The sequence below is a fragment of the Sinocyclocheilus rhinocerous genome, unplaced genomic scaffold, assembly GCF_001515625.1.
Source record: "Sinocyclocheilus rhinocerous isolate Xijiao unplaced genomic scaffold, SAMN03320098_v1.1 scaffold780, whole genome shotgun sequence".
Lineage (NCBI taxonomy): Eukaryota > Metazoa > Chordata > Actinopteri > Cypriniformes > Cyprinidae > Sinocyclocheilus > Sinocyclocheilus rhinocerous.
In genome coordinates this window covers 923117-949329 of record NW_015654937.1, presented here as the reverse complement: position 1 = coordinate 949329, position 26213 = coordinate 923117, and the positions used below count along the sequence as shown (strand labels likewise).

The 26213-nt window shown below is 37.6% G+C and overlaps 1 protein-coding gene across 2 annotated transcripts in view; it reads right to left on the bottom strand.

Moving 5' to 3' along the window:
* LOC107717821 (ribosomal protein S6 kinase alpha-2-like) overlaps nucleotides 1–26213 on the bottom strand; it is a 58210-nt gene that overhangs the window by 26947 nt on the left and 5050 nt on the right. For both annotated transcript variants that reach the window (XM_016524690.1, XM_016524692.1), the window contains exons 2-5: nucleotides 15377–15493; nucleotides 12690–12771; nucleotides 9006–9086; nucleotides 7924–8003 (exon numbers count right to left, since the gene is read on the bottom strand). In XM_016524690.1, the coding sequence (XP_016380176.1) occupies nucleotides 7924–8003; nucleotides 9006–9086; nucleotides 12690–12771; nucleotides 15377–15493 (360 nt within the window). The remainder of the gene's footprint in view (nucleotides 1–7923; nucleotides 8004–9005; nucleotides 9087–12689; nucleotides 12772–15376; nucleotides 15494–26213) is intronic.

The window sequence follows — 26213 nt, the reverse complement described above, 5'->3', positions numbered from 1 at the left end:
GCGGAGAGACCAGATACCGGGTTGAAGTCATTCTACGTGCTGGAGCTTTTCAATCACAGGCAACTACAAAATGCATCACAAGCTGAGTGCGAGAGTCACACAGGAATATGTGTAAACATGATCTAAACTGAATCTATAATGGTACATAACACAATTTACATATTTTGAAGAAAATGTGAGCTTGTGCTACATTGCTATGGTATTCTGGGTAGCTTTAGTGGTTTCTAGCACAGGGTGACAGGGTGTTTTATTGCCTACAGACCCAAGTCAAAAGAGCCCACCCACAAGTCTCTATGATATTCTGAGGAATTTATAGATTTTTTTTTTTTAATCCATTGTATCATCCATTATGTGAAAATAACAAGTGATTGCTTTCTAAAGCAATGGCACATGTCTCCTCGGTAAGCTGCATGATTTGAGGTATCATTCATGTCTGTAGCACAAGTTCTGCACCAAAGTTTAATACTTAGGCGTATGGGTTTGTTTAAACTGTAAGTATGTGTCAAGGTTCATGGGTCTGTGTGCTCATTCTGTGTGTCGCTGTTCAAGCCCTGGTCTCTCAGGTCTCGGAGCTTACCACCCAGCTACAACATTTCCAGACTGAGTCCGTCCAGTAACACACAGCACCTAATCCACCTGTGTCTTCTGTCCCGAATCAGGCCACTCGTTTCACCGAACCCCGCCTTCCGCCTCCAGCTTTTTACTCTGGTGAGTCCAAGCAATGCCGCTCTTTTCTTGCCAAGTGTTCTCTGTATATCTCTCTTCAACCATCGTCGTTTCCTACGGAGGAATCGAAGATAGCGTTTGTCATAACGGCGTCCTTTTTCACGAAATTGGACCTCCGCAATGCTTATCATTTGGTTCGCATAAGGGAAGGGGATGAATGGAAGACTGCTTTTATTACCCCCAGGGGGCACTTTGAATATCGCGTTCTTCCCTTTGGGCTTTCCAACGCCCCCGCAGTCTTCCAGGCACTCGTCAATGACATGTTGAGAGATATGCTAGATCAGTTCATTTGTCTACCTGGATGACATTCTGATATTTTCTCACTCTCTCCAGGAACATGTTCAGCACGTCAGGAGAGTGCTTCAGAGGCTGTTAGAGAATGGTCTTTATGTCAAGGCGGAGAAATGCGCTTTCCATGCACAGTCTGTTCCTTTTTTGGGTTACATCGTGTCGATCGAGGGGATGCGCATGGATCCGGACAAGATTCAGGCTGTGGTTGATTGGCCAACTCCAGATTCCCGCAAGGCCCTGCAGAGGTTTCTGGGCTTTGCCAATTTTTACCGGCGTTTTATTCGCAATTTCAGCCAGCTAGCTGCCCCTTTGACTGCCTTAACCTCCACCAAGACTCCATTCAGGTGGTTCAGTGCAGCAGAAACTGCGTTTGCCAAACTGAAGAGCTGCTTTGTTTCAGCTCCCATCCTTGTCGCCCCTGATCCCTCCCGACAGTTTGTAGTGGAGGTTGACGCGTCAGAGGTGGGGGCTGGTGCCATCCTATCCCAGCGTTCTTCCTCGGATGGTAAGATGCATCCTTGCGCATATTTTTCTCACCGTTTGTCTCCCGCTGAACGCAACTATGATATTGGTAATAGAGAGCTGCTGGCAGTCAAGCTTGCCTTGGAGGAATGGCGTCATTGGTTAGAAGGTTCGGGGGTTCCTTTTGTCGTCTGAATGGATCATAAGAATCTTGAGTATATCAAGTCCGCTAAAAGATTGAACTCTAGGCAGGCTCGGTGGGCTTTATTTTTCGGTCGTTTCAATTTTTCTATTTCTTATCGTCCGGGCTCCAAGAACATCAAGCCCGATGCATTATCCCGTATTTTTGACCATTCGGAGCGCCCGTCTTCTCTCGAGCCCATTGTGCCACAGAAGATTTTTGTTTCTGTAGTCACATGGGAGATTGAATCGAAGGTCCGCACGGCCTCTCAAGGGGTAATGCCTCCGCCCGGATGCCCACCGGGTCGTTTGTTTGTGCCAGAGACTTTATGGTCCGATGTCATTCGATGGAGTCATTGTTCCAAGGTGGCTTGTCATCCTGGTATGAGTCGTACTATGTTTCTTATTAAACAACGGTTCTGGTGGCCATCTATGGCTTGCGACATACGATGTTTTGTTTTGGCTTGCTCTGTCTGTGCCATTTCTAAGACTTCCAATCGACCCCCTGCTGGACTCCTTCAGCCGCTGTCAGTTCCCTCGAGACCCTGGTCCCACATTTCGCTAGATTTTGTCACAGGTCTCCCGCCCTCAAGTGGGAACATGGTGGTTTTGACCGTGGTGGACCGGTTCTCGAAGGCTGCTCATTTCATCCCTCTGCCTAAACTACCGTCTGCCAGAGAGACAGCTGTTGCTGTCATTGACCACGTTTTTCACATTCATGGCCTCCCGACGGACGTGGTCTCTGACAGGGGGCCTCAGTTTGTCTCTAAATTTTGGAGTGAGTTTTGTCATTTGTTGGGGGCGACGGTTAGTCTTTCTTCTGGGTATCATCCCCAGAGTAATGGTCAGACCGAGAGAGCCAACCAAGACCTAGAACGTATATTGCGATGTTTGGTCTCTCAGAAACCATCCTCTTGGAGTCAGCAGCTTTCATGGGTTGAGTACGCACATAACTCATTACCTGTATCTGCCACGGGCCTGTCTCCGTTTGAGTGTAGTTTAGGGTACCAGCCACCTATTTTTCCCAGTCTGGAATCCGAAGTCGCGGTTCCCTCTGCCCACGCATTTGTCCAGAGGTGTCGACGCACATGGAGCAGGACCAGACAGACCCTCCTCCAGGTGGGGGCGCGCACCAAGGCCAAAGTTGATCGCCACAAGCAGCTTTCATGGGTTGAGTACGCACATAACTCATTACCTGTATCTGCCACGGGCCTGTCTCCATTTGAGTGTAGTTTAGGGTACCAGCCACCTATTTTTTGCCTTAAACTGCCTCCGGCGTACAGGAGGATTCATTCCGTTTTTCATGTTTCCAAATTAAAGCCCGTTTTTCATGCTACCATTAATCCGCAAACCCCAGTTCCCCCACCGCCGCGACTCGTAGATGGAGAACCTGTTTATTCGGTGAATCGTATTCTGGACTCTAGGTGGAGGGGTACTTGGTGGACTGGGAGAGTTACGGTCCAGAGGAGAGGAGTTGGGTGCCTGCAAGAGACATATTGGATCACTCTCTTATAGATGATTACAATTGTCAGGTAAGTTCCTCTGGGAGCGCCAGGAGGCGCTCTTAGTGGAGAGGGTACTGTCACGGTTCATGGGTCTGTGTGCTCATTCTGTGTGTGTGTGTGTGTGTGTGTGTGTGTGTTATCCACTCCTTGTGCTCGTCAGTGTTGCCTAGTTACCGCGCACCTGACGAGCTGATCAGAGCGGTCACAGGTGTAGCTCATCTGCACTGCCTATATCTGGCTGACGTTTCTGTGGAGTGTTGTCAGATCGTTGTTGCTCATGTCTTGTCTGGTTCTCTGTCAGCCCTTCTCGTTCCTGAGTGTATTCCCGCCGGTTACCTGTTCCCTGGAGGGTTTGGACTGCTCGGAGTATTCTCTGCCTGAGCTGAGACTTTGCACTGCCGGGTTACCTGCACTTCTACTTGATGTAGTTGGAGTTGTCTAATAAAGACTTCCTTTTCACTCGCAATTGGATCTTGTGTTTCTGTTTCATGACAGTATGGGCAATAGTAATAATGGTGCTTGATTTAACTACCACTGATTTCCATAAATGGTACATCAAAATAAAGCGCATGCACTCAGCATGAGGCATGTGCTGAGCTTTTTAAAACAAAACAGCGGTCTTGTTGTCATAGATAATGCAAATATAGAATTCTTTCTTCCTTTCAACCATAAATGCTTCTGTGCTTTGAAACTTCAATGTACATGTTTGTAGCACAGGAACATATTTCGTAAGGAGTGGGAAAAAAACAGTACATTGCCTAGACCAGCATAGCAACACGAGATGATGTCACACCTTAAAAGCCCAATATTATGCTTTTAAATAAACCTTGCCATCTCTCATCCGATTACCACGGCAACGAAGTTATTCTTGGTGGTTTGCTGCATGTACTTTTTATAGATTTAAACCACTCACTTATCAGTTGGAGAGCTCTTGAACATCAGGGGCTGTAATTATGTTAAGTGTGAAACTTAAGAAGCACTATGCAATTTTATTTTTCGAAATAATGTCAGAAAGGTTATTCTTACCATGGTGTACATTTTCAAATATAAACTTACAATTTTTACACACACACACACACACACACACACACATATATATATATATATATATATATATTCATCACAATATTAAAATAAAGTGATAAAGTGAACACAGAGGTGAATTTTTAACTCCTGGTGATTTGTCCCCATCATTAAAAGTATGTAACAAAAATATATATTTCAAGAAAAAACACCAAGTCAGTTAAACTTCAAGGATGTCAATCTGTCCAGTTAAGAAACGTGATTATGTATCATTTTCACCTGCTTTGGTGAAAATGAAAGCAACAACAGGTATACTGAAGAGGCAACAGCAAGATAATTCCCAAAAAGGGAATGGTTTTGCAGGTGGTGGCCACAGACAATTGCTCTCTCCTTATCCTTCCTGACTTTGTCTCTAGTTTTGTGTTTTGTTAGGGTCCTCCTCACTACTTGAGGCAACCCGCAACCCAATCAGGTAGTCCAGATCCTCCAGGATGGCACATTGTGCCATCGCAAAGAGGTTTAATGTGTCTCCCAGTACAGTCACAAGAGCATGGAGGAGATTCCTGAAGATGGAACGTTACACAAGGAAAGCTGGACAGGGTCGTAGAAGGGCAACAACCCAGAAGCAGGACTGTATCTGGTCCTTTGTTTAAAGAGGAACAGGGGGAGCACCGTGAGAGCCCAATAAAATTACCTCAAGCAGGCTACTGGTGTGCATGTTTCTGACCAAACTGTCAGAAACAGACTCACTGAGGGCCCTATGTCCTTTAGTGGGACCTGTGCTCACAGCCCAGCACCATGTAGCTCGACTGGCATTTGCCAGAGAACACCAGAATTAGCAGGGCTGCCATTGGCACCCCATTCTCTTCATGGATGAGAGCAGATTCACACTGAGCACGTGACAGACATGAAAGAGTCTGGAGATGCTGTGGAGAACGTTAAGCTGCCTGTAACATCATCCAGCATGACCGATTTGGCAGTGGGTCAGTGATGGTCTGGGGAGGAATACCCTTGGTGGGTCGCACAGACCTCCATTTGATAGCCAACGGTACACTTACTGCTGTTAGGTGAAAGCATGAAATCCTCAGATGAAACATGAATTCCTCAGAGCCATTGTCAGACCTTATGCTGACGCAGTGAGCCCTGGGATCCTCCTAGTGCATGCCAAAGCCCGGTTTCATGTGACCAGACTGTGCAGGTAGTTTCTGGATGATTTAGGCATTGAAATGTAACGCAGGGAATTCTGGGAATGTCAATTTACGGTTATTCACTGTAAATTATACGGTATTTTTCACTTCCAAAAACGGTATACTACCGTAAAATTTATGTCCAATACATGTAATGTCCAATACAGTTTTTCACCGTATATAGTAGGGGAATTTACCGTTAACCATTTAACAGGTTTTTACTGTAGCATTTTTACAGTCTTTTACAGTTAAATCCACGGTCATTTTTTACAGTGTACCATTGACTGGCCCTCGAGTTTTCCCGACCTGAGTCCATTTGACAACCTCTGGGACATTATGTATCGGAGCATCTGAAGCTGCCAAGTAGCACCACAGACTGTCCAGGAGCTCACTGATGCCCTGATCTTGGTCTGGGAGGAGATCCCCATCTCAACAGGAGCACACTTTATTGGGAGTACAAACAGGCACTTTGGGACCATAAACACTACTGAATTACATTATGAGTTGTTTTGATGAAATTCATGCAAGTTTGATCAAAGTGTAATTTCAAAGTGCAATTTTTTACTTTGATTTTCAGTGTGACAGTAAATCCAGCCCTCGGTGGGTTGGGGATTTTGGTTTCCACTTTTTTCCCCTTTATTTATACAATACAGATTGTGTCAAAGAAGCTTTACAGTGTTAAACAGGAAAAACGTGTGCTGATAATGCAAGAGTACAACAGAAAACAGTCAGTTTATCAGTTAAAGTCAGTTCATTGTTGATTCAGTGATTACCGTCCAGCTCAGCTCAGGTCTCTTCCAATAACATTACACAGTGTATATAAGTAAACATTTTGTTCACCAAGATCCAAGAGCAGTGTATGTACAGTATGTGTGTGTGTGTATATATACAGTGGTGGATAAAGTACTAAATAAAATAGTACTAAATAAAAAATAAAAAACATTTTGTATGATCCCTTTTATTTTGGTCAAATAATTAACATTTTGCAGATACTGCAAAGTGTATGTAAAATTTTGACCACAACTGTATACATGGGTAGTGGATAATAGGAAAGATCCAGAAGCCGATATTTACCAGAAGTGCTCTAGTGTTGAAACTCATTACTTATTTGGGAAGAGAACACACACACACACACACACACACACACGTATGTATGTATTAATAACAGAATTGTCAGCTACAGTAAAGAAGGACCTTGGTTTCAGTTGTTGAGAATATCTTCAGCACTCCGGGGATCTATTACAAACTCTATACGACCGTCAGACACAAACTGTGCTAATCAATGTAAAACTAATTATTTCCCCTTAATCCTCACTAGCATCTACACAGTATTGAATTTCCCAACAATGGCACTGATAATTTTCCACCGATGGCCTCTGCTGCTATAATGTGTGATTCACAGCTCATAAAGTATAGGTCTCAGCAAGCCTTGCCCGCTATAGATCAATAATCAGATTTGTTCCCCATGTGCGAAGAGAACAGATCCTTGAGGAAAGCTTTACTGAATTTGGGAGATTAGAAAGTGATGCGATCAAGAAAATCATACACTCCATTAAGAAGAATTAAAGTATAGCAAGTGCTAAGAGGGACCAATTACACCATCTATCAGAGAATATGGTGTAATAAATAGAGAATCTATCAGTTCAGTCTGCACATGTGGATATACCTCTGTTGCAGGTGGATGTTTTGGTAATTACTAAACGACTGAATGCTTACAGCCTTTCACTAAGCAACTGCTACTCAGCTCAATTGTATAATGAGTGGACACAAATACATTGGTATTATTACTATGTACTCGTTTACTCACTGTCATGTTATCCCAAACCCATATGACTTTTTTCTCCCCTAGAGCACAAACTGCGAAATTTAGAAGAATCTTCACTGCGATCTTTTACATTCAATAAACCTAAATGAGAATGCTGTCAATCTCCAAAAAGTGACAAAAGCACAATAAAACTACCATAAAAGAAGTCAATTCGACTTATTCTCACATTGTCAAATTTAGCATGTTGCATTTGGTTAAGAGGAACGTGCGAACATTATTACTTTTAGAGCTTGACAGCATCTCTTTCCATTCCCTTTCAGTGGAAAAGTGCAGCAACAACATTCTTAAAATATCAGCTTTTGTGTTACAGCTGAGAAAATGGGTAACATTTTAGTATAGGGTCCAATTCTCACTATTAACTAGTTGCTTATTAGCATGCCGATTATTAACATATTGGCTGTTTATTAGTACTTATAAAGCACATATTCTGCATGACCATATTCTACATCCCTAATCCTACCCAATACCTAACAACTACCATACTAACTATTAATAAGCAGCAGATTAGGAGTTTATTGAGGCAAAAGTCGTGGTTAATGGTTTGTTAATAGTGAGAATTGGACCTTAAAATAAAGTGTGACCAGAAAATGATATATTAGGGTTTTAGAGCAACATAAGTTATAAGAAGACATAAGCATTTACAACCGAACAAGCATGTCATGTTTGCCTGTTTTGTAACAGCAGAATTATTTAGTTGACTTGAGCTGTTTCACAAAAAACTGACCTCTTTGGATAGGCGTGTGAAAAGATCTCCCCCTCTGAGAAAGTCCAATATTAGGTACAGCTTTCCTTCTGTCTGAAAGGCTGAGGGGAAAAGCAACAAATGTGACATTTAAGCAGTATTTTTTCAGAATCACAAGGCAAAAAAACCTGTAAAAACCTGAAATTGTAGTTTGCGAAGTTACGAGCCACCCATAATTTAAATTTTACATTCAAGCTAGTGGTCGACCGATATATCGGCCTTGGCGATATATCGGTCGACCACTAGCTTGAATGTAACATTTAAATTATGGGCATTTTTCAAATATCGGCATCGGCTGATAAGTTTTTCTGTTGGTTACAGTGTTTACTTCCTTTTTAATTATATTTTGATTAAATGGGTCATATGATGCGATTAAAATTTTTCCTTTCTCTTTGGAGTGTTACACGCTCTTGGTGCATAACGAAGATCTGTAAAATTGCAATTTTTTGAACTTTAAACCGCATAAACACATTTCATTACACCAAATACACCAAATAATGTTCTTTTTAGCAGCATCATATGACCCCTTTAAATATTTGTTTATTTGTGAAAAATACTTTGTCATTTAAAGTATAAGCATGTTTATTTTACACATTAATTTTTTTAATCCATTTTCAAATTATTTCAAATTTCTTAAATATTAAATAAAATAAATAAAATTATATCGGCTTTATCGGCCATCGGCCACCCTGCTTTCCATGATATCAGCATCGGCTGCAAAAAAAAACAATATCGGCCGACCACTAATTCAAGCTACTGGCTATCTTTCTTTAAAATGAATAATTATCAGATAATATAAATTACTTTTACATAATCAAACTTGAACAGAAAAGATTACATAAAAGCTCATTACTGTAAAGGCTACAGCGCTATGAAAACAGCTGAACTACTGTCATACAACTGTAGAATGTAGTTTAGTTAGTAGTATTTCTACATGTAGTTAGTCACTCCACAAACACGTCTGTTTGTCACTTCAGTAGAGCACAGGGGGTTCAGAAACTGATGTTCTTGTCTAAATGCTCTTGTTCTGTTGTTTACAGTCTCCCCTTGAGAAAACAACTCACCATAGTGGAGTTTGACAATGAAGGGATGATTCACTTCTGCGAGAATGTCTCGCTCCATTTTCGATCTCACTCTGTCCCGCACTTAAAATACAAAGAGACAAAATGTAGAGACTCATTATTTATGATTGCAAATAAAATTATGATTAAATAATTAAAAATAACTAATTCACTGTCATTAATTTCCTTGACAAAAGCACACAAGTGTACAATGAATTGCAAAATGCAGATCATGAGACTCACATCCATCTGTATAGTGATTTATGTTGATATTGATATAAATTTTTAAAGAGCCTAAAAAAAGAATCTAAATGTGTTTCCTTGATATAAATTTATATAAGGGTACATTCATATGACAACAATGCGTGTTTTTTTTTTTTTGCATACATTGTCAAAATAATCACACAGATCAATGAAAACTACTAAAATTCTGTATTAAGCATGCCAGGCCAGTAGCAATGTAACTTTATAAAATGAACACTATTCAAACATGTAATGAACTACTTGCACAACTACTTCCGCGTTCTACCAGAGTTTCCGGTCAGTGTTTAGCGCACCTACATACAGACTATTTGTCATGAGAAAGCAGATTATTACTACGTTTTAGGGCTAATTAAACAATTAGTCATATTCTCTGCATTAACATGAATTATCTTCAACCTGCTTAAATGTTCTTATGAATATATTTCTCTTCCAAATAAAAATTCTGAATAATAAATAAATATATTTCCCCACTAACATGCCGAGGTCCAGCGCTTGTCTTCATATTTTTATCTTACTGATCATATTTCATACCAGCTGAATTTACAGTTTTAAATGAATTTGACTGATAAACACCCTTACGAAAAATAAGCATGGTTTTACTATAGTAAAAGTGTAATGACCACGTTTTTTTTTTGCAGTTTACCATTTGTATAATCAAATTTAAACGCCATGGTTAAACTATGGTTAGTGTAGCAAAACCCGGGTTTATTTGTGGTTTATTATGGTTTAACTACAACTGCAATTTTTTGGTTTTATTTGTAGTATAACCATGGCTAATTTTCGTAAGAGCATTATTGCTTGTGTGCGTTGGTGCTCTTATTCCAATGTTTAAAATGATTGAATGAATGTGCGGTAACTGCCTTATAGAAATTGAACAATGTTAAACATTGAATTAATTTTTAACAGTAACGAGTTGACAGTGCGGCTGCTTTGAATATTCATATTTTGGCATTGCATTCAGTGAAATGATTGTGAATGAAAAATGACACAGAATAGTGACAATATTTAAATATACATATTTTTAAACATTTAATACAGAAAAATAAAGGTTCTGATCTTATTCATTAGATCTCACATACACTGCAGCGTCACGATTACTAGTTTAGAGCACTGACACCCTGTGGTGAAACAATCATGTATGTTTACCAGCCATTGCTTTATCAGATCAGCTTATGTTGGATTAAAACTTCCGTTCCATTGAGTTTGGAAAATTCTGCACACAGTAATCATCAGAATATCTCTCCTCCTGTCTCTGAAAATGTCCGGATTTTGAAACCATCAAACTCTAATTTTAATAGGCATTTAAGTCAACTAGATGATTACGGCACATTGAAAATATACATAACCGGAAATAACTGAGTTGTATTATTTCAAAACAGAAGTGCGTCACGAGGCTCAGTGCAAGTAGTCCATATGCATGCATGACATCGCATCACAATTTTGCGTTTTTGTAGTTATATGGCCTAACTATATCATTTTCAAAAACTTTTCAAGTTTGCATTTTCAGGCCCTCAAAACGTGTTGTTGTGTAAATTAATACAGGCATAAATTATATATAGGCTGAATATATAAACAGGGCGATAGCACACTACACATCTAACATAACTTCAAAAACAAACACAGATCTGAGGAAACTGAGGGTTTAAATACACAAGGTTGATCATCAACAGAACAGGAAACAGGTGCACAACTAATTAGAAACTATAACTACAAACTCAGACAAAGACTGTGACAGAAAACCATGACTAGAGACAAAACAGAACAAGACAATGACTGTGACACTTATATTGATTTCTATCAAGCGATGACAATTGGGTTAACAGGTTTATAAGACTATAAATAACCAGAATATAATAAAATTCTGTGTGCATGTCAAAGTGGTCACTACTTATTGTTTTAAATGTTTGTGGAAAAACGAATAATAATTTGTCTCCCTGTAAGTTTACACATTTCATAGCTGCCTGTAATCTTTTAGCTCCCACTTACTTAGTTTGGATATGCAGATGTCTAAATGAGTGTTACATTACAGTGATGACATGAAAACATAAAAAAATCTTATTAAGAAAAGATCAGATATGGATAGACATAAGGACAGTAATTAGATATGCACCATGTGAACGAAAAATATCAGATCTCATGTTTTTTCGCTGTTTACACGCATGCAAGATGATCTGATCTGTGCCCGATATGATTTATATTATTTTATGTTATTAGTTTAAAAAGTCAGTGTTTAGATGAATGACCTACTCTTAGTTGATTCTGTACATTTTAACATCCAAAAATGTACAGACTTCACCTTTAAGCCTGCAGGACTACAAATCTTTGACAAGTCTGGCATCAAAAGCAGCATGTAAGATGCTTCATTCACACGAGTGCTTTACATTGAATGGTCTGTCTTATGTAACAGCTGCAGCATTGCTGTGGTCTGACAGTGAGGTGCCACAGTCACCAACACTGTTATTTTCATTCACACGTACATGAAGAACTTGCACAACATCATCCGCCGAGAGCAAAGACTTTGGGATGTAGCCATGGTTACATTGAGTGAATAAGTTACGTGGGTTGTGAACAGGTTGTGAAATAAACTACCACTCCAAACTGAGCACTATGAATCACTATCATAACTGCTGTTTTGTTTAAATTTGTGTTTTTGTGTGTAAAAACAAATGCTTAAGACTTCGGGTTTATCTGCTTTGTTTGTTTATTAGATTAATTCATTGTCTTTGTTCCAGGGAAGCTGCTACGGATCTAAAGTGTGCAATAATGAAAAACTGTCACTCAGGAAAATTGCCTGGGTGTCTGAGTGGGACCAACACGTTAAACAAGTTGATGATTCAGATACTCCTTAAAGGGGTCATATGATGCGATTTCATTTTTTCCTTTCTCTTTAGAGTGTTACAAGCTCTTGGTGCATAAAGAAGATCTGTAAAGTTGCAAAGACTAAAGTCTCAAATCCAAAGAGATATTCTTTATAAAAGTTAAGAGTTAGCCACACCTACCTAAAACGGCTCGTTCGAACACGCCCCCACATATCTACCTCACTATGTGGGAAGATTTGCATAACGCCGCCCAAATGTTCACGCATTGACGCTGTGTGTCCTGAAGACGCTGTGTGCTTCGTTGTGAAAGCGAAACTACTTTGTTTGGTCTTCCAAAAGAGGACGATATCCGCTTCGTCATGCCTAATAATGTTCTTTTTAGCAGCATCATATGACCCCTTTAAAAATCAGCTAGTGAGCACTTCAGGCCTCCTAGCAGCTCAGTTATGACTCACGGGTTAGATGTCATGTTGTGGTGAAATAATAACTGCAGGTTTTACATCAGTGCATACTAGGGAAAGATTGACAAATGCAAAGCACACAAATTGTAGAGTAGAATCATAATTCAGATCTCATATTTTAAGGGCTTAAGGGTCAGTTTTACCTTTTAGTGTTGCTTTCTTCAAGACCTTCATGGCATAGAGTTGTCCTGTATCTGAACCTCTGATTTTTCTCACCAAGAACACCTGTAAAATGAAACGTAAGTTCAAAATCCCATAATATTCACACATTTTAGGGCACGTGTCAAACTGTAGCTCCGACCAGCTCCAAACACCTGCCAGGAAGTTTCTAGTAATCCTCTTTTAATCTAGTAGACCCTGATTAGCTGGTTTAGGTGTGTTTAATTAGGTTTGGAGCTAAGCTCTGCAGGACAGTGGCCCTCCAAGAACTGAATTTGACACCCCTATATTAGGGCCTGTTTACACCTGGTCACGTCATGTATTATTTTCTGATTGGATAGCTATCTGATCGTGAAAAGATTGGGTATAAATGCCCTCCGAAATGCTTTTGAGATCCAATCACTTAAACCACTTCAGGAGTTGATCTGAGACGCATTCCAGATGAAACTGGACAAGTTTAAATGCATCCGCTTGTTGAAACCACATATGTAAATTTTTGCTCCTCCCAAAATGTAAAAAAATAAAAATAAATGTGTGAACGTGTGCTATAGGCTGTATGACATTATAGCCATTTATGACATGGCTAATGCAACACACACCGACGCAGATGAGTAGCTGAGTATCTCTTCAGCGAACCAATGCGCAAACTGCCGCAAATTAAACTGAAAGTAAGTTGCAGATGCTAAACACACTCTCGTCTTCGTTAAAAGCAGTAAGACTAAATTATTTTACCAGTGCTGATGTCGCTCTCTCCCTGTTGCGGTCTTTGATCTTGAGCTTAGCTGATGATAAATAAAATGCAGCTCATATTTTTTGCTTTCATTGTGAACTCAGTTAAATTTGCATATAGCGCAGGAATTGATTCGTTTTGCGAAAACGCATTTATGTAAATGGAACCGTTTTAACAAAACAAAGGGCCTGTTTACATCTGGACACTTCATGTGTTTTTACTGAATGGATAGTCATCTGATTTATTGGTTCCATTTACACTTGGCCACATAAATGAGAGAGTGGCATCAGCACTCGTCAGATAACTTAATATCATTTGTGGCAGTTTGCTGAAGAGATACTCAGCTGCTCATCTGCAGCAAAGCCATCTGGCTATAACATGTCATATAGCCTATAACACGCTCTCACACATAAGGGTCATAAGGGTCAATTTTTCAAAATTGAGATTTATATATCATATGAAAGCTGAATAAATAAGCTTTCCATTGATGTGTGGTTTGATGTGGGCTATTGCTACAAATATACCCCAGCGACTTAAGACTGGTTTTGTGCTCCAGGGTCACATATGTGGTTTCAACAACCGAATGCATTTACATTTGTCCAGTTTTGTCTGGAATGCGTCTCAGATCAACTCTTGAACTGGTTTAAGTGACTGGATTTAAATCTCAAAAGCATTTCGGAGGGTATTTACACCTGATCTTTTCACGATCAGAAACAGTAGCTATCAGATCAGAGAAAATGCATTAAGTGACCAGCTGTAAACAGGCCCTTAGTCAGTGTCCAGGGGCTCTCAAGCTCCAAAAAGTTGGAAAAACACCATAAAAGAAGTCAACATGTCCATAAGACAGTATATCAAGTCGTCTTAAGCCATATGACAGCTTTGTGTGAATATAGACAGAAATTCCTTTTCTGCTCTGAGCTACCTATGTAGTCAGCATTTAAAGGCATTAAGACTAAAATTTCAATGTCTTCTTCACACAAAGCTATCACATGGCTTCTGAAAACTTGGGTTGTATGATACTGATACTTTTTTGTAATTTTTGCAATTTTGAACATGCCTGACATCTTTTGTGTTTCAAAGGAAAAAGGCAGGAGTTAAAGTGGAGTAATTAAACCACCTACACAAGCAGCTGAGGCAACATCCTAACTGACATGGAACATGAGTGATTAAATTGAATTAGATTAGAAATCTTTATTAGATTAGAAATCTTTATTGTCCACACATGTGGAAATTCATCTTCGGCCCCACAAAAACATATAGGACTACCACAAATACACTTAACTTAACTTATTCTAAATAAGAAGTAACTCATACAAATAGCACAGAAGACTCAATTCACAGTCGATTTCAGTGGAATTTGGCATGTTAGCATGTTGCTAAGCTAACAATGCAGTACTCTATTAAACCAAATACACAGCACACATAAGCACAGTGTAAAAGACTAACACTTTTTTGAAAGTGTTGAAATGTTCAAAATTGAGTGAATTCTAATTATATTTATAATCAGCAGTTCTCTTGTTTTGTCTTTTTTATTAAGATAATTGCATTGCATTCTGGGATTGATTTCTCTGCTAAAAATAAATGTGATGCTAGCTTAAAATTTCTCCAAAGGTATCGCTGATTATGCAGCTACCTTTACTAAACGGCCTTTGTGTTGATCTTACTAGGTTGAAAACTTGCTTGGTTTTATTTTTTTCGTTTTGAGACACAGGATACTCAGTTAAAATTATGTAATTTAAATCCTGCAACAACTGATCCTGACTTTCTAAAGTTCAACTGAAGGGTTTATAAGGACACCAAAAATGGTTTTACATCCATTAACTCCACATGCATTAACAAAATTACATCCAAACAGATGGCAAATCTAATTTTAGCTATCGTTGACTCTGCATTACAGTAGCACACAGAGAGTAAGTCAAATGCAGCATTTTCAAAGCTCACCTTTCCGTAGGAGCCCTGACCCAACACCTTGAGCAGCTCGAACTGTGACGGGTCTGCTTTCTCAAAGCCCTCTTTCACATGATGGCTGATATCAAACTCCTTTAAGATGCTGTCATCCTGCAAAGACAACAGATGGCACGGCTCAGAGGGAAATAAACAAATGCTTCTGCCATAAAGCTGTGTGTTTAAGCATATTTGGCGATACGATGCCATCTGGCATTATGAATAACAGTAGTAAACAGGTCAAGGAAAAGGGTTCAGATGGTGTGATCATGAGTGTATGTATTCCATTGCCATTTTCATAGGTGTTTTTTTTACAAAGCGCATGACAAACACAAAAGTGTGCAATATACAAATAACAATAAGAATCACAGGTACTTTAAAATTACTTAGAGCAAAAAGCAAGTCCGTATGGAACCTGCAGAAAGCTCCACAGATTTCAGCAGAATTAGAAAACCTGTAATTTACAAAGATCTACACGCCCCTTGGTACTTGACTCATCATTTATCAGATATTTTGGCTAATTTGATTAGATTAGATTAACTCTACACAAAATGTAGAGCACAGTGACATACACTGGTAAAGATGCAGACTTTAAGTAAACAGACTGCAGTTGCAAGTTGTTCGTCACTCTGATAGTCTTAGATTTGATGACATGATATCACTTTCCCGAAGGGCAGAACAGTTTATGGTCAGGGAAATTAGGATCTTGAATACTGGATTGGGCTTTTCTTTTAGCTGCGGATGATGTGGATCAGTTAATGGCAGATCTTATCCTATGATCCTAGGCATTTGACACTTTTGAGAAAACATAGCAATTTTTAAAGTTCTCCGTTTTCTAAATGTATTTTATAGATTTTATTGTGAATGATCCAATGTATTTGTAAACTATAAATCATGCATGGCATCTTTATACTACGTCAGTTAGAAATAGCTCCTTAAAATAAGAACTGCAGGTTACCACTTTTACAGAGTACAAGCAGTGTTAAATATCATGTTTATGTTCAGATTTATTTTTAGTATAAAAGTAATTAGCAGGTTGTGATTTATCCAGTGTGATTTACAGTATAATTATAGTGGCAGGCTACCTGGCACAATCTGAGGTTAGGCACACACACACACAGCACGCACGCACACACACACACACACAAACGCACGCACGCACACACACACACACACACACGCACACACACACGCACGCACGCACACACACACACACATACAAACACACGTACTGTTCACAATCTAAATGATCATTAAACTGTATTTTATTTAAATAAATGTTGAGGAGCTCATGCTGTAGATTAAACTGTCTCAGTCGTGTAGTATCAGTAAGAACACTTACAGTACATTTGCTCCAAGTTAAATTAATAAAAATGTTTGTAATTTTAACAGTAAAAACTGCAAAAACGCCATGGTGAAATTCCTTTAGTCTGTACGGTGAAAAACTGTAAGGAACATTTCATGTCATTTTACAGTAAAACACTGTTAATCTAGTTTTTGGAAGTGAAAAAATAAAAGAACAAGTCACATTTGATGTTTCTTTTTACTGAAATAGCTTTTTTTCCCCTAAAATTTTCCATATTATTTATATACATTAGGGTTTTGTTACATCTTGTTTAATGAATGTTTATTGCATTATTTTAGTGTCATGAGTGTTACCATGATGGCGTTTTTTATGTATGACATTGTTGCACCATTTATATATTATTTACCTCAGCTTGTGTTTTTTTCTGTTTTTAAAGTGGTTGTCAAAAAAAAAAAGTAATTTGGTGGTATATTAATATTATTTCAGTTTATGAAATATATGTTTTTACTGTAAATTTAAGATCAATCTGTAAAATTTTAAATGTTGCTACTATTTTTTTTTCTGGTAAAGTTCTGGCAACCACAGTTGCTGTTTTCACGTAAATTAAATATCTATTAAATTTTCACCACTTCATGGGCACATTTTATTGAAAATCACAGAAATCTCCAAATTATTTCTATGTTCTGTAGCGCTTGTCTGAGCGAGTAACAGTAACCAAGGAGCTTAGCGAAGGGTCAGTTGTGTTCCAAATGCAGTCATCTCCCAATAACAGCCTACTCTCTCTCTCTCGGGCTCTGCCAGGTGAGGGTGGGTGCCTGCAGAGGGGACAGTATGGACTGTCTCACTGCAGAAATGTTCCTGTGAGCTCAAACGCTGAGCACAGCTGAATGATGCACCGTGCTGGGACTCACACAGCTCAGAGACACAGCTTAAACCGGCTTATGGCACGCCATGCAAACGAATAAATAAATGTGCAGCTGCATTACATAACCAAAGTCCAGGCCGGGCCTCTCCTGTGACGTGATGATGAGTAAACTGAGGATATACGATCTTCAGCCTCAGCACTGGGGCCTGATTAACTATTCTGACAGCTCCTGTTGAGCTACGCACATAAAAGCCAAGCCAAGCAAAAGAGCTCATTGTGATCATCAGCAGAATATGATGATGAATTATAAACTCTTGTTTGGTGATAATTCACCTTTAGATCATGGGGATGGTAATGACAGAGGAGAGAATGGGGATAGTTGTCACATGGGGAAGTTTACATTCAAGATTTTAGAGTTGTGAATTTTAAATTCTGTTCTACAAACCAAAACTCCAATATCATATCTTTAAATAGCTCTTTTGAACACAATAAAACCACACTGACCAACATTCAGACAAGATAGGGCTGGGTATCGTTAAAAATTTTCCGATATCGATATCGATACCTTGACTTCGATACCGGTTCCTGAACGATACTTTTTCCGATACCAATTTTATGAAATCAATTTTAACAAGATTCTAGTCGAACACACCGGCTAGTGCTGCAGGCTTATTGGCTCACTGATGCTGATGAGATTAACCCCCTAGGTATCGAAATGTGGTACCGAACAACAGACGTTTTTCGATACTCGATGGTATCGAGGCAATTCGGTCAGTGCCTAAAAAGTATCGAACTCGATACCCAGCCCTAGACTCAAGAGTAATTTGTATATAAACGTGTCATCTGTATATGAAAAAAATTGAGAAATAAACTCATCTTGAGAAATATTTACAGTATATGACAACTAGTCCTGGCCTCGCCTTTATATATTCAAATAACTCTTATATGCTGAATTCAGTTTAAGTGCAAGGAAATGATCTACAAAGATTGATTTAGAATTTGTCACTTCCAAAGGAAAAAAAAAACAACCCTCCACTTGTCAACAGTCCAACCAGGCTTTTCAATTTAGTTTTCAATTTAGGATTCAGCCTGAGTGCTTCCATTTTCAGACTCATCTCACAAAATAATTTCCTTTTGATTGCGTGAAAGCTGTGCTACTGCAATCATAAGCAAACAGATACTAGATTTATTTCATTTTGCTCACCTAACTGAGGTTTAATACAAGCCCATTGTGAATTGTGTGACATTATAAGCACACTCCTCACATGAAATATGTTTCAAATGAAAGACAGCATAATTATGCAGCCTTCTAAGATAACTGCTTTTGGCCAAATTCTATGGAACATCACATTCATTGAATGAGAGTGTGTTTAAACCAGAGTGTTTAATTTTGTTATATATGTACTTCATACAATACCAAAAAGTATTGATAAGATTAAAATATTGATAAGTATTAATAGTTCAATGATAACTGATGATGGTTTTACACACTACTTATTTGTCATCTCTGTTAGCACATGCTTTTTTAAATATTTTTTTTCTTTATTTAACAGAAAAAGTTACATGAAACTGGATGTAAATCCAGTTAACTTAATATCTAATGTTTATATTATACAGTTTTTTTTCATCAAAAAATGAAATGCTTAAGCTTAGCAACATGCTAATGCCAAACTCTACTGAAATTACAGTAAGTATCCCATATGCTTTGTGTGTATAAAATACAGAATTGCTACATACATCTTTAAAAATTAGTCACAGGTTCCATTTCATTTTCAAGATTCTGCTTTAAAAGACACAACTTCTGATGCTATTTTCAGCTGAAACGCACATCCTTTACATGTAAATATGACTCATTTTGGAAAGACTTGAAAATGAAAAATAATATGAATAAATCACAATACTCAGTGGGACCGGCTCTAGATAGACAGGGTAAACACTGTAGATCAGAACCCTGTCTAAACACATCACTGGTTATCAACAGCATGATGAAAGCCAGCTGGTGTGACCTGCATTTCAGATCTGATTAGGCCGGGCATACACTGTGCAATTTCTGTGCGATTTCAGCAAGGTACCAACTCACACTGTACAAGTAGATTGCATGCGATGTAAAGCCAAAGCTCATGATTTATGTGCTCACGATACACGTGTAAAATACTCCGGTTGCGTACACGATAACTCCGTGTATATAGATGATAGCCAGAGATATCTTAAAAAAAAAGCATCAGCTATCGGTGATATCGAGAGGATTTGGCATTTCCAATTAATGTATTAAATCATTATTATTATTGCTTGGAAGACATGAGCATATGGTTTATCCATTCTGCAACGCGAACTGGAGGTAAGCAGCAGTTTGCTAAATTGCAGCTAGTTTTAGCGACGGAACTTACAAAGATTGCCCTCTTTTCATTTTCTTTCTTGCTGCATTAAAGATTAAATGGTTTAATTTCTGTTTCCGTGCAGGTTCGTAGATCTGCTTCAACTGTGCGATACCCTCACGAGAGGCTACCATAATTTCTGACATGTCAGAAATTCATCCGACCGTCCGATTGCCGGTTGGGAGATGTTAATCACTTCACGACAAACGACGCACGACAATGCAGAAATTCGCCCTGACTCAAAAAAGAGTCACACGAGTCAGAATTCGGCTCAAAATTGGATGAAAATCACACAGTGTATGCCCGGCTTTAGGGCTACACAATATTATCAGAACGTTATTGGAATCGGAATTGAAAAACTGATGCCGATATGCCTTGCCGATAAGATGAATAGCTCACATTGTGCTCAGGGTGTGCTAGCGATAAGATCACATCAGTAGTGTGGTCATTCTTGAAGTGAACATTTGCCTCAATGATTCACTGTTTTGGATCGATGCATTTAATCTGAGAATGCAGGTACAGAACGACGTGTCCGGTGCGATAGAGTCAACAGTAACTAGCGCATGCAGCAGCAGCAGCGGCACACTCCCCCAGGTCCTAATGCCCGTCCAGTAAGGCGTTTTATTTACTTAAGGGGGCTGTTGGCCTACTTGTAATAAAATTAAAGTTAAATACATAAATATCATTAAGATACTTGTGTTTCTGAATATATAAAGCAGTAGCTGATGTCATAAAATCACGAGTCTGTTTTGATTTAAAGGTCAGAAGCTATAGATTACATGAATGAAAATAACAAACATGACACTTGTAAATTAAATATTTTTATATATACAGATTTATTCATTAATATGTAATATATATTTTTCTAATGGATTATGAAAACTTAAATACAAGGAGCTCTAAAATATTTTTTTTACAGCTCTTTTGCTTTAGATCATCTATTCATGTTAAATCCACAAATAAAATGTGATTGATTTTATTATAGTTATTTTCAAGGCTTTCAATGTACACTCATTTAAAAAAAAAAAAAAAAAACAGCAGAGATTGATTTTTATTATAGTTATTTTCAAGGCTTTCAAATGTACACTCATTAAAAAAAAAGAACGTTAAAAATGTTTATTAGTAGTTCTAACAAATAATTTTTTGCTCAAAGCTAACCAAAAAATAAATATATATATTTTTTAACAATTTCCAGAAGAGACCTGGTGTTGTTTCAAAACAAAGGGAAATATATATCGGCTATCAGCCAAAATATTTCCAAAAATATCGGTATATCGGATATCGGCAAAAATCTAACGCCGTGCATCCCTAGATCTGATGGGTTGCTTAATGTCTTACAAAAAAGCAAGCTAATAAGGTAAGAGGTTAATTTTTATGATATAAATTGGGTGGTAAAACAACACCAGAGAGTGCATGCAGATAAACAACATTTTCAGCAAGCACAGTTTTATTTTTAGTGAATATGTTTTTCTTTAATTCTCCTACAATTCTGGTGTCAAAAATCGATTTACATTTTACTGCAGAAGACTGCGGCAGGACTGCTGTGATGGTCCTGCAATCTAAAGATGGATCTTGAAATATGGCACAGTGTGGTATAGTAATATCAGAGATGCTCTACACCAGCCTACACACTATACCAGCTTCTGTCTATGCGTGAGAGCTCACGATCTGCCACAAAGAGCATGCGAACTCACTTTACTGTGTTTGAATACAGAATAGCTCTACATCACAACAGGGCTCCAGACAAAAAAAAAATCACTTAAGGAGACATTGGCTAGACAGTATAAGAAACAAAAAATAGACTTATTGTTATTTTTTTTACAAAAAATAGTTTATTTTTTTATTATTTTTTAAACACCTTAACATTTCAGTCATACTGTCATGTGTTTATGTCTCCCCTCCTTTTACAGCATCAGCATTTTAATCCATCTTGTAGATGTCCTGGGAACTAAGGTTCACTTAAAGTGGGAAATAAATGAATTTTTCAACTTGAGAACTATATATAAAGTCACAAAGAATTGTTTAATACACAGAATCTGTGCCAATATCCTGAATCATAACTATGTAAGCATCACTTGGATTTGGGCTCCTCCTCAATGCATCCTAAATGTTGTCATATTGTCTTGAACACATCCAGTCTGTTTTTCTTCATTAGTAACATGCAGTTATATGGGAGCTGTTGAATTTTATCTTTAGCTGCATGCATTTTTTCTTATCATGTAGACAACAGGTTGAGTAAAACTATGAATATGCAATACAGTGCATATATTTAGCAAAATGCTCTTCTTTATAGTTATTTCTTCTAGCTGACTTATTAGTTTATGGACGCCGAATGGTTATTGTGAGGTAAATGTATTGTTACGTGGCATTGTTCACAAGCTTTAAACACTTTCCACAGTTTGAAACACTGAATGAGCGATTACATGAGACACTTCAGTAGGTTGTACTGTATCTTATGATATACCGTTTGATGTCCATTTATGTTTATTTCGTAGTATAGTAGTAAAAAGAAAGATATGATGGGTTCATGTGCCGCTTGAACTGAGGCGCTAAAGCAAACGCTCATGTCGCATTAAAGAGTGCCAAAATGGTATTTATTGTTTAAATTTCATATGAATTTGACGGAATTTTAAAGCTGATACTTTCTTTATTAAAATGTAACAGAGCACAAAACTTATTGCGATTATTACTTGTGCGCTACAAATAATACGAAGTTCACGCATTACCAGAACACAGCATATATTTCAGAGTGATCATTGATTTATGCTCACAATAATTCAAATTTGATCAATTTAAGTCAAAATTCCAGTCCTTTGTGTCAGAATGAAAGCTATGCACTGCAGTGATTTTTTTCTTTGGCACAGCACAAAGTGAAGGGCCTAAAACTCCCTTTACTGTTGTCAAATTTCTGTAACGCATGGCCTATAGTGGCTTATTGCGACAAAAGCTAGAGGACCATTTCAGTAGAACACCAATGTTAATTTCAATAGTTACTATAGGGTACAAAGGAAAATCCTATTCATTGTCTCCCTAAGGGAATTGATTTTGAACAATAACTTATAACCATTTAAAGACAGACCTACTGTGAGCTACAAGGTTGTTAATCAATGGTATATGTTTTGTGAATGTAGCCCGCATTCTTTTTTTAATTTATTTTTTATTATTATTATTTAAATAATCGTGCTCAACAGCGGAGTACCTAGTGAAAAACTACATTACCCATGATTCTGCACAGAAATGACTAACGATCAGAGAAACGTGACTAACAAATTGCACCAAAAGCTGAAAAACTGTGCTTTTGCACTCTATTTGCCCAGAATTACATTTATTAATATTAACTAGATTTCTACCTTTTCTAAGTAAAAGTCTTCAATGTTGTGTCATCCACCAGGTGAAAATCGTACACCAGTTGCTCAGAAAAGGTGCATAGCAGTCTAACTCCAGGCTGTTTACACACAGAGAATATAGATAATAATTAAATATATAATAAATATAGATAATAATATAGAATGTGCAGTGATGGGTGTGTGTTTTCCTGCATTTATCAACTTTATCCAGTCAGAACTTACAGTCAGGAGAATCAGTTTTATAAGATATATTTTCACATAATCCTCGATATATTTTACACTTCAATGTTGTGTCATCCACCAGGTGAAAATCGTACACCAGTTGCTCAGAAAAGGTGCATAGCAGTCTAACTCCAGGCTGTTTACACACAGAGAATATAGATAATAATTAAATATATAATAAATATAGATAATAATATAGAATGTGCAGTGATGGGTGTGTGTTTTCCTGCATTTATCAACTTTATCCAGTCAGAACTTACAGTCAGGAGAATCAGTTTTATAAGATATATTTTCACATAATCCTCGATATATTTCTACAAAATAAGGTCAATACGTATTAGCACAGCCATCCAAGCACTCCTATTTTAGTTCAATTTCACTTCAAAGTTAAGTAGTCACTGCATTGTTTTCAGTCAACACATTACTGTAAAATCATTGCGCTCAAACAGATTAGAGATTTTATTGTCGAAAAAGTACTCTATTATTTCACATTATATTTATAATATAATTCCCAGCAGTTCTTGGCATGTACAGATTTTTCAGAAGGTAAATTTTGCTGCGCTGAAGTAACTACTGAAGACAACTGCATGAGTCATAATAAAATCTATAGTATTTTTGCAAATCTGACACGTGACAGCGTTACATAACCTGACATGGATAAAGATCTGTTAGATCCCTGTATAGAAATTAATGCCTGGACTTAGATTAGCTTAGATTTTACTTCAGCTCTTGCATAAGTAGATTAGCCATATGATGAATTGTTAATAAACTTAACATGCATCAACTTATAGATGAAACTACACGTAACCCTGAACACAGAATGATGAGAGCAGAATTACATGGCTTCCATTACAAAAAAGGATTAATAAAATATTGCTTTAAAAAGCATATATGGCAATAGCTACCTTGTATTAAGTACATAATTAACTTCAAATGAAGAAATACATCTTTATGGTTATCAAACATACACAGTTATACCTGTGTAGTACAACAATAAGGAGAGAAAAATCAAAACTGTCCTTTGTAAAAAGATGCATAGTCATCTGTGACCTTTATATTTGCATCTCATTCTTTGTTCATGTCTGTATTTGTTCAATTCTGTAAACACAGATGTTATTACCATAACAGAACAACATTGTTTGTTTTATGCAAAAATATTGCTTTGTTAATGCTATACCTATGGGAACTGTGAGGAATTGTAGTATATTCCATAAACGCCTGTCTCCTGTAGATTAAAAACAATTCTCATGGATTCACTGGCTGAAAGTTTGTTTTAGGGGTGAGAACAAAAATATGTGGGCAGTTTACTTGACTGCTTGTAGGTTTAGGTTCATTTAGCTGTATAAAAACCTGAACGGTGAGCCTACTCTGTCTGGAAAGTTTGATGTAAGAAAAATATATACATTTTCTTTGTGTGTTCAAACAAAGCATTAACCCATTTAATCCCAACGGTCACAATAGTGACCATAAAAACGGTTTTCATTTATAAAGATCTTACTGACTGATGCTTTAGTGCACTTCCTGCAAATATGAAAAAAAAAAAAGAAATAATAAATAAAGGGTCTCAATTAAATATGTGCAGTTTCACATGATTAGTGCAAATTGTCACATGACCAGAGCAGTTTATTTCCTGTTTGCACCTTGAGAAGATGATGACTGCATCAAAGCTCCAAAACAAAAGGCTAGTAAAGTATGTTAACATAAAGATATGACATGATATATGATGATATTTTTGGTACACATTATCTTTAAGGTGTCTAGCATTTATATATGTATTCACATATATCCTGCTTTGTGACTTTATATATAATGAGTAAACATCTTGATGGTCACAATAGTGACTGGTGGGATAATAAAGCAATAAGCCCCAAGAAGCCGTGGTTTACAGTGAATTTATAACAGCTAAGGGGCGTTGTTAGGTACGACGTGGAGCGGAGTGCCTAAAACCCCCTTAGCTGTTATAAATTCACTGTAAACCATGGCTTCACGGGGCTTATTGCTTTTATAAAACGGTTATTCCATATACGTAGTAAGGTTTCACAAAATAAAACAGAGCAAATAAAGTGTAATGATAATAAAAACATTCTTTTGCCAAACAATGTAGTTCCTCAGAAACGGTTGTGGTTGTAACAAATTGGTTGCCGAGCAACACACAGACGTAAACAAAGGTGTACCTTTGTAGAGTAATTTACAACAGCTTCGAACGCGGCTCAACCAATCAGAATCAAGGACCGGAACTATTTGTTTTATAAGTTTAAAATAGCTGGGCTAAGATATATAAAAAATTTTATGACTGCAGAAATATGTTAATTCAGTACACACATTATCCCACAATTGTGACCGACCATAAAACACAATTTTTCACACACTTTTCCCAAAAAATTCAAAGGGATTATTTCAAAGGGTTACTAATGACACATCATTTAAATATTTTCATGTCTGGGAATTAATTTGAGATTAAACGGGTTAAAGTTTCTATTAAAATAAAGTTAACCACAGACCGTAAAGGAATAGTTCACCCAAAAATCGTTTGTCAGGTTCAGTGATGCATGGAGCTTAAACACATCAGAAATTTATTTATATATGTATTCACATATATCCTGTTTTGTTGAGTGTGGTCATAGAATGAGTAAACATCTTGATGGTCACAATAGTGACTGGTGGGATAATAAAGCAATAAGCCCCAAGAAGCCGTGGTTTACAGTGAATTTATAAAAGC